The following is a 14,765-nucleotide window of genomic DNA, read 5'->3' as shown; positions in this document are numbered from 1 at the left end:
ATTATTACGGGCAACTCCAAGGAGTCCTTAGACTCATCGAGGGAAGCCCTAACATCATGTCAAGAACAACTATTCAACATTCACACAGTATCTATCATACTTTGCCTTGAACTCATTTACAGTCATGGCACCCACAACAGACTCTGGCAGCTAATTCCACTCATTTACCACTCTCCAAGTAAAAAACCTAGCTCTAACACCCTTGCTAACCACACTCTTGCCCAGTTTCCATGGATGGCCCCTAGTCCTCCCACCACCAGTCCTGTTCTCAAAAATATCCTCCGAATTAATCTTATGGAAACCCTTCAGTAATTTGAATGTCTCAATCATATAACCTCTTTTCCGCCTATCAACCAATTTCTTCAACCCACAAATCTTCAACCTGTTCTCATAAGGTTCATTCCATAGACCTGCTATCATCTTGGTCACTCGCCTCTGGATCCTCTCCACTTCCTCCCCATCAAGAAGAAACCCTGGTGCCCAAATCTGGGCACAGTAGTCAAGATGGGGTCTTATCAAGGCTTGATACAGAAGAACAATAACTTGCTTGTCTTTGCTCGTAAAAGTAGTCTTCAGTAACCAAGTGATTTGATGAGGTGATTTAGCCACTTTTTGCGATTATGTGCCCCCTAAACTTCAACTCCCTGTCCACCAACAATCCCCAAATCCATGGACACGTCAATCTCCCGGAGTAAAGTTCCACCAATGTAGTATACTTCTGCTAATCTTTTCACCCCAAAATGCATGACCCTACATTTTGACACATTAAATTGACATCCATTCTCCTTAGCCCAGTCCTCCAATCTATCCAGATCATCCTGCAAAATTCTGACATCATGTGCATTCACTATTGCTCTACCCAACTTTGCATCATCTGCAAACAAATGAACAGTTCCTCTCAGATCCTTTCCTATATTGTTAATGAACAAATTAAATAGTAGTGGTCCAAGAACAGAACCCTGCAGCACACCACTAGTCACAGGCCGTCTTTTGGACTCTACTTCTGAATAAACTACTCTCTGATATCTCTTCATCAATCACCCTCCTGTCCATCTCACCAACCCTATATATCCATCCCCATATGCTGCAGTTTACTGATTAGAATTCCATGTGGTATCCTATCAAAGGCCTTAGCAAGGTGCAGCAGTATCACTGTAAACCCGTTACCCTTATCCAGTTCAGCCGTCACTGTGTTATAAAACGTGAGCAAGTTATTGAGGCATGATCTACCCTTCACAAAATCATGCTGTCCCCCCCATACAGTATCCCATTTTCATCTATCCATTCCTGTATTTTTATCTTGACTACTTTCTCCAAGACCTTGAAAATGGCTCCTGATATGCTGATCAGTCAGTAATTTGCAACAGCAGTCTTGGAACCTCTTTTATGCAGTGGAACTATTTTCCCCTCTTTCCAACCCCTCGAGACTAACCCAGACCCAAGACTCAAATTAAACAAAATGGTCAAGGGCACTGCCAATTCTTTAGCCGCTTCACGTACGACCTGAGCTGGTATACCATCCAATCCCAAAAATGTATTCACATTAAGGTTTTGTAATAAACTATTCACCTCTACTTCATTCACCATAATTCCCATATAAGCTATTGGTTCCTTCATTCCTGCAATATCACCACCTGGATGATATACTCTTGCAAAGTGCTTGCTCAGTAATTCCACTATATCAATTGATTCAGTTACCTCCCTACCATTAGTATTCCTTAAAATCATTCTGCCGTATACATTTTTTCTTTTACTTGCACCATATCGAAAAACTGTTTGGGATTCTCTTTAGCTTGCATGGCTAATTCTCTTTCATAATCCGCTTTTGCTTTTCTTACCATACTCGTTACCCTTCTGGCCTGCGTTTTATACCATTCGTGTGCCTGCAGGTCACCTTTCTCCTTAAATTCCCTCCACAGTTGTTTCTTTTTTTTGCAGCTCAAGCTTAATGGTGTTATTCATCCATTTAACCCCTAGTTGATTTACTATTCGGACTCTAGGTATACATTCAGCCATTACCTCCTGCAAATGCTCCTTAACCACCTCCCATGCACTATCAACATCCAGCCCTTGCAGTTTTACATGCCATGGCACTGAACCAAGCAGTCTCCTAAATTTGTCATACTTACCAGCCTGGTAATTCTGCACATTTAGCCACCTCCCAGGCCAAGACCTTATGATCACTCTCACCAATTGGTGGACGTGGTCATATTCATTACAGTCAAATTCTCAGATGCAATTACTAGGTCAAGCACTCTCAAACCCCTAGTGTTTTCCATTACATGCTGTCTTGGATAGTTATCCCTTAATAACTGCATAAAATCCAATTCCTTCCTCCCATGTGGCCTCTCCTCCTTCCAATCAATGTTATCATAGTTGAAATCCCCCCATAATAATTACCCTCCTTCCACTCATTGTGTCTATTTGCTTATGCATACTATCTCCACCATCTATTCCATCACCTGGTATATAGCAGCACCCAACTGTACATTTTGTTCTGCTAGTCTCAATCTCGCACCAAATAGCCTCAAATGTGCTCTTTTCTTTATCCTGCAGTTCAACTTCTATTCTCCTTGGCTGCAGTTCATCAGCTATCATCAATAACACTCCTTCCCCCATTTTATTCTCTCTATTCCTCCTGAACACACTATACCCTTCACATTCTATCCCACTAGCTATATCATCTTCTGTCAGCCATGTTTCACTAATGCCAATAACCTGTGGCCAGGAAGAGTCAACCAAAGCTAAAAATTCTTCCTTCTTGTTTCTAGTACTCGTGGCATTAGTATACATGAAATGCAGAAGCTCATTAATCCCACCCCCTATCTTGATGCCTTATACTAACTATCCTATTCTGATTTTTTGTCCTTCATACTAGCTTGGGCATATTATACACATTCTTACACTCAACTGCCTCTATGATGTCTGCATATCCACTTCCTCCCCCTTAATAACTCTAGTTTCCCTGATTCTGCACATCCACTTCCTTGCACTGCACACCAAATCCATTCAGATGCAAACCATCTATGTCCTGCATAACCTGCACATAGAGTCATTTGCAGTTATGGCCTCCTTCTCAACTCTTCTCTATCATACCGTGGCAACAGACTCACTATCTTAACTCTCACTCTTTTCTTTTGCTACCTCTAGTAATTCCTTCAAGTCCTCTCTCATAGCAATTTTTTCTCCTTTAAATCATTCATTCCTGCCACTACTATCATTTCTTTCACCCTCTGCTTTTGCGCTGTAATAGACTCACTTACATCCTTAATTTTCGCACCTGGTAAGTATGATTTTGTCAAACTCTCATCTATTACACCGCTTACTAATGAATGAAAGTATAATCCTTTAGATGCCTAAAATTGGCTTATAGCCTACGTCCTGAAAGAAGAAGAAATGATGATGATGATGACATAAAGAAATCAAATGGTTTTGAACAGTATATTGAATAATCCATAGAATTTCAAGACCTCAGTAGAAGTTAAAATGAAAATTTATACAGTTATAGTTGCCTGCACTTCTTTATGGTAGTGAGACTTATGAAACAAAAAAGTAAATAAAATATATTACATTAGCATTTCCAGGGATTTCACTGACTCATCAAGGGATAATCATAACTCACACAACACTGAATAGTCGTCCCCCTCCCCAATATATTCACTGAAGAAACACTCATATCTCCCTCTAGATACTTGTTGATTCTATCCCCAGTTGCCATGAATTAAAAAATTCTTTTTTTCTTTGCAAACCTTTCATCACTCATGTTCTTATCCTGTCTCCTCTTCTCCATCTCCTTATGAAAGCTTATAAATCCACATTCCCTCAATTTGACCTCATATGCAACTTTCCACGATTATCTTGGTTAACTCAAGCTGAAACTTCTGTACTTTCTACTTATCACCACAATACTGGCAACCATATTGCTGCGGTGTCCAGACACACTTATCATAGCCTTGTAAAGAAGAGAATGATTTCCTGTAGTGTTCTTATCAACATATCACATTCCTTTTTTGATGATTTTAATAATGTGTCCACTCCTGGATTTCTAGCCACATTAGCTACTTACAGTGAATTATCATTAGTATAATACTAGTTCTGCAGTCTTCTCAGTCTGAAATGCATAAACTCTTATTGATAGCATTGAACTTTATCATTTTTCTTTTTCACGAATCTGTTCAGCTCATCCTGAAGGGATTTATAATCAGAAATTTCTGGTCCCACTCTTAACTTTGCATCATCAGCAAACAGTTGAACATTATCCTCAATTATGCCCAATATTGTTAATATACAAAAAAAAAAAAGAAAAAAGACAGAATGAGCACTAGGTGGTAGATGTCTTTCATCACCCAGTGAAATACCACTACTTTGCTTATTAGAGACCTGAAGTGGCTGTAGCCATATTTAGTAACTAGAGCAAGGACTCTGGTTTCTGCTCCCCCCCCCCCCCCCCCACTCTTCCCACATGCAGTGAGAGTGATACCCTCAGTATACCAGTCTCACTGTAGGGGGCCTGGTATAGTACATGAGACCAAACCAGTTAGTAACAAATCTGGAGGCTTCCTGATCAGCCAGCATCAAATCATGCAGCCATGTATTTTTCCAGTTTATGACTGCAGGGAAACCAAATACTGTGGCTGCAGGGGAGCTGTTGAGGCAATATATGGACAGGAGACTGAGTTCCTTTTGTATGAGTGGTATGTTTGCAAGTCTGTTATCCCTCACTGCATGCCCCACTTCCTCATCAAATACAATGGGTCACAACCCAAAGAAATGTGAAGTAACTGCAGATCTCAAAAATTCTCCCACACAAAATAGTTCAAAAAACTAAAAAAAAAAAAAAAAAAAAAAAAATCCATCCAAAAAAATCATAAGAAAACAACAGAAATCCAACCAAACAACCCACCAACATTAATTCTTACCAAAAAAAAAAAAAAGTTTCCACATCCACTTCACCAACATCTGTGGCCTAAACAGCAATATAAATGATGTGCACCACCACCTACAGTAATCTAAACCAGAAGTACTATCCCGATCAAAACCTAAACTGGCAACCTCAACTGCCCAAACTACACATTACACAGCTCTTTCTGCCACAACATGCCAGAGACTGCAAATCCTTGAATCACCACTGTTTGATCTGCTTTGGCTCAAAATTTCTCTACCAAACCAACCTGTCCTTTTCATATGTTATATCACTCACCAAACTCCATCATCCACTCTGACCTCTTCAACTATCTCTCACTAAAGCTCGACTTTCTGCAGTCGAAATACCCCAATAGTGAGGTCATCCTTCTTGAGGACTTCAATGCCCAAACAACATACATCTCTTTTGCCAACCAAAAAGAATCATATTTCGCCAACCAGTTCACAGTCTTGTGTCCTTTGGCACTACAAGGGTGCCAACTGAACACCTCTGTGACTTCTATTCCTGCTTCCCATGGTTCAACTACTATTTCAGTTCTTCTGATCCAAACACCTGTGCAGACCAAATAACAGAAATCATCCTCACAGAAATGGAAGCTTTCATACCTTATTCCACTCCAAATTCTCAGCCACCATCCAGACCTTGGTTTTCAAAAAAGTGTGCCATTGCTGCAAAAGAAAAAACCTCTACATGCCACAAATGGCTCAAGGCCAAAACTCTAGCTGCCCACTTTGCCTACACTGCAGTTTGCAACCATTACAAAAGAATCATCATCACCAAGTCCAAGTCGGACTTTCTTCTTTCACTACGTGTTATTCCCGCTTCCTATGCAGGGTCTGCGTGTAACTTAGATGTGACTTCTTGTTAGTACCACTCCCAACTGACCTGTCGCCTAGTCTGCCACTGGGGGGGGGGAGATATTTTTGACTGTAGAGGCATATGTTTATAGGACTGGTTTGCCTGCTTGCAGGATGAAAAACGCCAAATAAACTGGCAGAAAAAACCCTACTGCCCGCACCCAAGACCGGTTAACTTGGCTATGCCTGAAGAAGATCCTCAAGTTCCTCACGTCTTCAACGGGAATTGAACCTGGAACACTCCTTCCCCAGGCATGTGGTTATGAAGCTCAAGGCCACTAGGCTAACCGTGCGGACAAGTCCAAGTCAGACTTTGAAAGGGTTAAATGCTGCAAACTCACCTCCTGCACAAATGGCAGTTGCTTCTAGTTCCTTGCCAAGCCCATTAGGTGCAACTTCTGCCCATCAGGTTTCCACCACTCTTGCATCTGGATGGTACTGTCGTTACCTCACCTAAAGACAAGGCCAACTTCATGTCACCCATAGTCTACTGACAAAAAGAAATCTAAAGAATCCTCAAAAACCTGAATGCAAACAAGGCATCTGGTCCTGATGGTATCCCACCTATTGTGTTAAAAAAACTGTGCTCTAGAACTAACCTATCCAGTATTACATCTTTAATCTACTGACATCTACTCTACAACATGAAAATGGGTCCGCATTCAACCCGTCCCAAAGAAAGGTGATAAAAGTCAACCAATAAACTACCATCCAATTGCTCTCACTTCTGTTCTCTCTAAAATTATGGAGGTCATCAACAACAACTCTTAAACCACCTAGAGTCAAAACAACTAATCAGTGACTAGCAGTATGGATTCCACCACTCGCAATCTACAGCTGATCTTCTTGCTTTCATGACCCACCTCTGGACTCAAGCCATAGAGACATTTGGAGAAACTCATGTGGTTGCCCTCAACAATTCAAAGGCATCTGATCGTGTTTGACACAGGGACCTACTTAACAAACTGCCATCCTATGGTTTACCATCCTCACTCTGCAACTGGATCGCCAACTTTCTCACTGGTCACTCACTACATGTCATGGTGGGTGATTTACTCTCCTCAGATTTCCCCACCAGTACAAGAATACCCCAGGGCTCTGTTCTTTCACAACTGTCTTCCTCATATATATAAATGACCTGCTCTCTCAGACTTCCAATCCTATCCATAGCTTTGCCAATGACAGTACACTCCATTCCTCCTTTTCATTCAGCAAACCTTTCAGTGCTCAAATATTAGAATTCTCAAGATCTACCACTCAGATCTCCTAGCTATATCCCAATGGGACAGGGACAATCTTGTAAACGTCAGTGCCACCAAAACACAGTCCTGTCTGATCTCTTGCAAGAAAGAACTTGCATCCCTTCCCCCTTACTATCAATAATACTGAGATATCTAAACATGATCAGATTACTATACCCAGACTGACCTGTATCCCCCGATCTTTACTGGTACAACCACATCTCAACTAGCTTCTGCAGCTACCTAAACTTGGTGTACTTTTTTTGCACAAGACACTATTTCACAGCTACTAACTCTATATAAAGCTCAAATCTGCCCAGACGTGGAATAACGTTCCCATATTTGAGGTGGTGCACCAAAATCCTCTCTAAGATTGTTCGATTCTATCTAGAAGAGGGCAGTCTGTCTAATTAATCATCCTTCTCTCACATACCCACTTCAATTCCTCTCTCACAGATATTCAGTTTCTGCCTTGTTCCTCTTCTACAGATACTTTCATTAAGAGTGCTCTACTGAATTGGTCACTATTATTCCTTCGCTATCCTCCAAAATCATTAAAACAGGAGCCACTGCTAACCAACACCCTTTTACAGTCCATCTTAAAACTCACTGAACCAACTTCACTACCTCCTCCTTCATCCCATCTACTTCTTTCCTTTGGAACAGTCTTCCCCAAAGATTGCAACCCTCAGCTGTTCAAGCAAAATGTGAATAGATTCCTCCTTTTTTTCTATTCCTCTTGCTCACACATGGCACTAATGTGCTAAATTCAAAAATGAGCCTATAATTTATATTTAATTTAAATTTTATTTTCCTACTATGTGTTTCTTTTGGATGTGTGTGTTCTCTGTCTCTCTCTAAAAAAAAAAAAGTAATTGGGTATGCAGGATTATATTCACAATGTAAGTTGGAAATTTCCTGTATATTTCATTGTTTATTACTTAATCAAATTCCTACTTATTTCATTTCAAGTAATTAGAATTTCTGTTTTAAAATATCCTTAGGAAATGTGGGAAGTTGTTGCATATAGCACTGCAGAAGAATATAATCTGGAGTTACTAAGTACCAAGCTAGAAGAACAAGGTTTGTATCAACAGTCAGCCATGCCTGAAGATGCTCATAATGTTCTCCATGTAACATCAAAATATCAAATTGGAAACGTGCCAGGAGAAGTATATTTCTTTAGGTAAATCTAACTGCATATCAGAATTTCAAAACAAGAATGAATGAGAGGTTGAACAGTACTATGTCAGTACTTGAAAGATTTTGTGTTTCACGCCATTCTTAGAATTTGTTTTTATTCTGGTGTATACATTTTCTCCTTAATGCAGATTTTTAGCTGCCTAATATACCAAATGGGTTCCACTGAATGTTATGCCAGTATCAGTGTTTATTTTATGATTAAAGTAGCATGATACTCTTTTTAGTTCTTGGAGGATAGTTCCTTTCTGACTTATCCAATCCTTTAGTCTAATAGTGCTAGTAGGATATATATATATATCCTACTGTGTGTGTGTGTGTGTGTTAGAAGACTGATTTACTTGGTTGAGGTACATGTTTTTTAGGATTAAATGACTGGGAAACCAAGATAAGAAATAAAACAAAGTTTAATGGCACGACTAGTTTCGCCTTTAACAGACTTCTTCAAATGCAAAAAAAAATAGAAGAAACAGCTATTAAGAACCTTAAAGGAAATAACTCTACAGTACAAAAAAAGTTAGCGTATGCATTTCAGTGTTAATGCTTTACATTTGTGTATTTAAAAACATTCTTGCTCTGACTTCATTGTTGGGCGTACGCATGTGCTCACAATCTCATGTACACCAGTGTTGTATAGCGTGGCAGTGCCAGTCAGACAGATTCTATTCTTCTCTCTAATTCTTCGGAACAACAGAAAATATTAGTAGACTTGTCCTGTAGTACTGGATGGGTGTGGTTCTCTTCATTAGAATTTGTGCAAAACAGAACATGGCTAGACAGAGCACTTGCTCGCATTCTCCTGTAACTTATGTCTCCTCGGTGCTTAGCTCAATTTATTTCTCTGTCTTTCCAAAGTACGGCTTATCACAACTGCACCAAATTGAGATTGTTATGCCCAGGTTTAGGTCTGCTCAGTAAGGAGTGGAGTTTCTGTAAGGATATGAATAAAGTCTGTATATTGTACTTTTGAAGAACCTTGACCAGTTTGGGAGAGACGGAGCTGATGTAAGGTAGAGAAACGTTACCTTTAACACTTGTTGTATCCTCATTATGGCAAGGGAGTGGATTAAATAGGAATTTGTTATTAGTTATGACGAGGAAGAACTAAACAATGAACTTAATTTCCTCAGGATTACATTTCAACTGAATGACTATTCACAAAAAACTATTAACATATTCCTATTTAATCCACTCTTCACCATAATGAGAATACAACAAGTGTTAAAGGTAAAGTTTCTCTACCTTACATCAGCTCCGTCTTTCCCAAATTGGCCAAGGTTCTTTGAAAGTACAACATAAGGATTTTATTCATACCTCTACAGAAACTCCGCTTCTTACTGAGCAGACCTATACCTGGGCATAACAATCTCAAGCATCCCAGTGTCTACCAGATTTGGTGCTGTTGTGATAAGCCATACTTTGGCCAGACAGAGAAATCCATTAATGTATGCATCAAGGAACATCAGAGAGACATAAGTTACAGGAGAACATGAGCTAGTGCTCTGTCTGGCCGTGTTCTGTTTTCTGCAAATTCTAATGAAGAGAACCACACCCATCCAGTACTACGGGACAAGTCTACTTATATTTTCTGTTGTTCCAATGAATTAGAGAGAAGAATAGTAGAATCTAAAGAAATCATTCTGTCACTGCGCTGCTATACAATATTGCTTTCTCCAGATGTTATCATACAACAATCAGATGGCATTTATGGGGGAAGTTTCTCCTTCATATTCGATCATGAAGGAATGGGCTAAACAGTTTCACCTAGGAAGAGAGCATCAGAGATGATCCTTGTGATGGTCAGCCTGTGAAAGTGATGACTGAGGAAAATGGCTCTTGTTGCAAAGGAACTGCTCAATCACAAAAGGCTGAAGCTCAGAGAAATCTCAGCAAAGTTGGGGCTTTCTATAACAACTGTCTTTCGCATCATTCACGAGAAGCTTCACATGACAAAAGTCAGTGCAAGGTGGGTGCCCCTCACTTCTCTCTTCATTTTAGAAGGGGTATTGTGTGACCTGTGCCTGCAAGTTTTTAGAGCTTTGCCAAAGGAATCAGAGAGAAATGCTGGAATCCATTGTTACTAAGGGTGAAACCATGAGCCTTTATTATGATCCTCTTTCCAAAAGGGAATCCATGGAGTGGTGCAAACCAGACAAAGCACTGCCAAGGACACTCAATCCCCCAAGAAGATCATGGCAGCAATGATCTTCTTGGGGGACTGAGAAGATCATGGCAGCAATCTTTTGGGATTACCGGGGAATTCTCTTGATTGACTTCAAGGAAAGGAATACCACCATGAATGCAGAATATTATGCTTTGCACAAACTGTGCAATGCTATAAAGGAGAAGAGATGAGGAATGCTGAGTCATGGTGTTCACCTTCTTCACGACAATGCTCCAGTCCATATGGCTATGTTGCAAAGGCTGCAGTGAAGGACTGTGGCTTCCAGGTGATTGAACTCCCGCCCTACTGCCCAGATCTAGCACCCGGTGACTACTACCTCTTCTCGAAACTGAAGAAAGACCTTCAAGGAAGAAAATTTCTTGATGATAATGAGGTGAAAGATGCAGTTTTAAGCTATTTTTACAGACAAAAGTACAGACTGTTTTTTCAAGGGCATAGAAATGTTAATTCTAAGATGTGCAAAGTGTGTTGAAATAAAGGGAGATTATAAGTGACACAGTTGTTTTCCTTCTATTACCTCTAAAAGTTAGTCAGACCAGAAACTTATGGAACCACCCTCATATCTTCAGTTAAGCCTGTCCTAATATCATTAACATACAAGTTAAACAATAATTATCCCAAGACAGGAAATCCAGAAACTCTGCTCTCAAGATTAAACAAGATATTTTTCAAATAATCTCCTCTAATAAGCAGGGTAGTTTTCTCATGCAGGGTGCAAAAAACATTCATCAATATCCATACCACAGTAGGATTTGAACTCATATCCTGTAGATTGGAGAGCAGAAACACGAATCAGTCATTCAGTCACACCTGTAGTTTAACCTTTTTTAGGTAGGGTTGACAATAAAAAAGAGTATTTTATTTCAGCCAAATAACATTCATAAAACTAGAAGTATCTAGTTTTATGAATGTTATGAATTATTTATGAAAACAATAAGTATCTAGCTTAACTTATTGTTAAGCTAGATACTTAGCATTCAAATAAACTTACGCAAAATTGCTAGAGGTAATTAATTTCAGTTTAGTGTTTTTTCCAAAATGTTTTTTGTATCAAACCCACGTATATACAGTGTGAGAGCAATCTTCCCATACCATTTTCTCCAATGAAAATGGTATGGAAGATTGTTCTTCCACAGGAGAGAGGTATATGAAAGAACAATCCACACTGTATTGTGAAATTGATAAAAAAATATTATTATTATTATTACGTATCACCTCCAAGGAATCATCGTGGGAGGGCACACAACTCACCATCTCCATTGCTTAAGTTTCCAAATATATAACACTACTATCATCAACACAAAGCCATCTACAAAACCAAAGCTCTCTTTCGGATAGTAAAATCAAGCATTCTAAATGAGTTTTTAATGCACTTTCCCTAAATGTGAGAACAGTATTCTAAGGCTGGGTAGATTTGGCATTCAAATAAATTTATACAAAATTGCTAAAGGTAATTAATTTCAGTTTAGTATTTTCTTCAAAATATTATTTTTTTTGTATCAATCCCATACTTATTTATTCATATGGAGTTTCCTCTGTATGTGTGAGATTGAAGCAGATATATCAGTAGAGGTACATCACTTAATCAGTGCTTGTCAATATTGATTATATCATTCTCATTCTACAGCAGACTTCTTCACTAATCTCACTCACCTTTGGACACAGCCATGAAAAGATTTGGAGAAACTCATCTGGTTGCTCATTATATTTCCAAATTATATGATTGACTCTTTCATTTCAGTCTACTTACCAAGCTGCTATCTTATGGTCTCTTCTCTATCCTTTGTGTGTATATGGACTTCCTAACTGATTGTTCACTTCATAAAAGTGTGAATGGTTCCCTCTCATCTGATTTGGCTTGCAATAACTGAGTAATCTAAGACTGTGTGCTTTCACCTACACTGCTCCTCTTCACTGTTTAATCCTATTTATAGTCTTGCTGATGACAGTATACTCCATTCCTCCTCATCATTTACAAAACCTTGTGATGCTCAGATGACTCAAGCTTCATAGAAGGGAGACCATAAGATGGCAGCTTGGAATTTATGGAAGTACAAAGAATAATTACTCCAGGCAGCATGTGATGGAAGATACCAAAGGTTTGAGAGTACTCTATCTAGCAAATTGGAGAAAGTGATCATGCAGATTTGACTTGGGAGGTAGCTAAACATGTGGAATTTTCAATGAAGAAAGGATATGTATGGAATTAAAGGGTTAGTAATTACTCCAAATTTGACCATTTTCTCTGTAGTGTACATGGGGAATCAAGGGATATTTGAAGCAATTGGTATCAGACTGCTTACCTAGAGTGTGGAAGATAAATCAGATGAGAATGAAATGGATGAATAGCATCATTAAGGAAGTACCAGAAAAAAAAAAGTTGTAGAGAGAATTTAAATAGATATATGATCAGCAAACTCTTGAACAGTACAAAACACAGGCAAGAAGGTGATTAGCATAGCAAGGAAGGCAAAATCAGAATATGAGAGAAAATTAGCAGAAAATGCAAGAGGAAATCTCAGTTATTTCACTGTTGCAAGTAAAAGGATGAATGAGTATGATAGGATAACACTTATGAATGTTTATGGTAGAAGTGACAGATGCAGACAAAGCAGTTGAATTACTGAATGACCACTTTGCATTGACATATCATCCAGATGGAGATATTGCAATAACAGATGTGACAGGGACTGATATGAAAATAGAGATGGACAAATTAGAGGTGCTTAGCAGTAACAGGTGTGACAAGGACTAGCATATCTGTTCCTGCAATATCTTCATCTGTGAAAATAGGGATAGGTGAATTAGAGGTGCATAGGATATTTGAGAATCTTCCTGTGAATACAGCTGCAGGATTAGATAATATCAGCTTCCATATCACAAGAATGTGCTAGGAAATTCTTGGTGTCTTTGGCCATGCTATTTAATTTGTCTCAACTCTAGCAGGATCCCAAGGGAGTGAAACAAGAAGAAAATAATTCTTTTGCATAAAGAACTCCAAAAAAGAAGTAGCAAATTATAGACCCATCAGCATTGATGCAGTCAAAACATGGAGACAGTATGGTTTGTAAAAGGTAGGCCATGTCTCAATAATTTGCTCACGTTTTTGTAATTAAGTGTCACCTGAGATGGATAAAAGAAATGGGTACTCGGTGATATTGCTGGACTCTGCAAAATCATTTGACAGGATATTGTAGGAAACTCTGTTATATAAATTAGATTAAATGGGGATGTATAAAATGCTGATGAACAGACCTCAAAGAGTAGTTTATGAAGGATTTAATCCTGAAGAAGGAGATGGGCAACTGGCTATCAGTGTGCCTGTTGACCTCTGTACTCAAAGTGGGGGCAGAAGTGCTGCTATTCGATTTGTATATCAATGATATAGGAAATGATTTGAAGACCAATATTCAGTTGTTTACTGAAAAACTGAGTGGATCAGTAGTCAGTAAAGGTGATATAAAGATCTTGCTGTATGATTTAAATAGACTTACAGTAGGATGGTTGCCATTTAAAATGAAGCGAGGTGTAACTTTATGCATTTTAGAGTGGATAAAATTGCAAGCTGTGTACTATAAGGGGGACTGGAAAGTAATAAATTTTTTGAACTACATTTTTAATATAAATTTTATTAAAAAACAAATTAACATTATTCAATTCTATAATCACCATCGTTAATTATAAGGTTATTCCAATGATCTACTAAGTTTAGAATTCCTTTTTTGAAAAAAGTTTTTTCTTTGGAGGCAAAAAATGATATCAAACTCCTTTGGACATCATCTTACGAACGGAAGGTTTTATTTCTTATGCTGTGTTCTAAGGACCTGAATAAGTGATAGTCACTAGGGGCAATATCCAGCGAATATGGGGGATGTGGTAGAAGTTCCCATCCTAACCCTAATTTTTTCTTGAGTCATTCTTGCAGAATGTGGTTTTGCATTATCTTGCTGCAAAATTACCCCTTTTCGATTGACAAGTGCAGGAAGTTTGATTAACAATGCTTGATGTAGTCGCTCTAATTGTTCACAGTAGATGGCTGCTATGATAGTCTTACCTTGTTCCATGAGTTCATAATGAATAATTCCATTAATATCCCACCAAACGCACAACAGAGCCTTTTGTGGATGAAGTCCATCTTTAGGTGTTGGAATTGGAGTTTGATTTGGAGAAAGCCACTGCTTTTTGCGTTTATTATTCTTATACAGCACCCATTTTTCGTCATCAGTTACGACTCATTCCAAAAAAAGGTCATTTTGTTGTCTGGTCAACAATGAATTGCAAATCGCCTGTCTCTGTGCTTTATTGTTTTCTGACAGTTCATGCAGTACCCATACATTCTGTTTAAGAACCTTGCCACT

The 14,765-nt window shown here is 38.7% G+C and overlaps 1 protein-coding gene across 4 annotated transcripts in view; it reads left to right on the top strand.

The window, feature by feature from the left end:
• LOC150097930 (required for meiotic nuclear division protein 1 homolog) overlaps nt 1–14,765 on the top strand; it is a 171,847-nt gene that overhangs the window by 56,457 nt on the left and 100,625 nt on the right. For all 4 annotated transcript variants that reach the window (XM_090406330.1, XM_090406333.1, XM_090406332.1 and 1 more), the window contains exon 4: nt 8,027–8,208. In XM_090406330.1, the coding sequence (XP_090262456.1) occupies nt 8,027–8,208 (182 nt within the window). The remainder of the gene's footprint in view (nt 1–8,026; nt 8,209–14,765) is intronic.

Source organism: Typopeltis vanoorti, chromosome 16 (genome assembly GCF_054136105.1).
Source record: "Typopeltis vanoorti isolate ZY-2024b chromosome 16, IOZ_Tvanoo_1.0, whole genome shotgun sequence".
NCBI lineage: Eukaryota > Metazoa > Arthropoda > Arachnida > Uropygi > Thelyphonidae > Typopeltis > Typopeltis vanoorti.
Note: the sequence above shows the minus strand (reverse complement) of the source record. Positions and strands in the feature narration are given on the sequence as shown.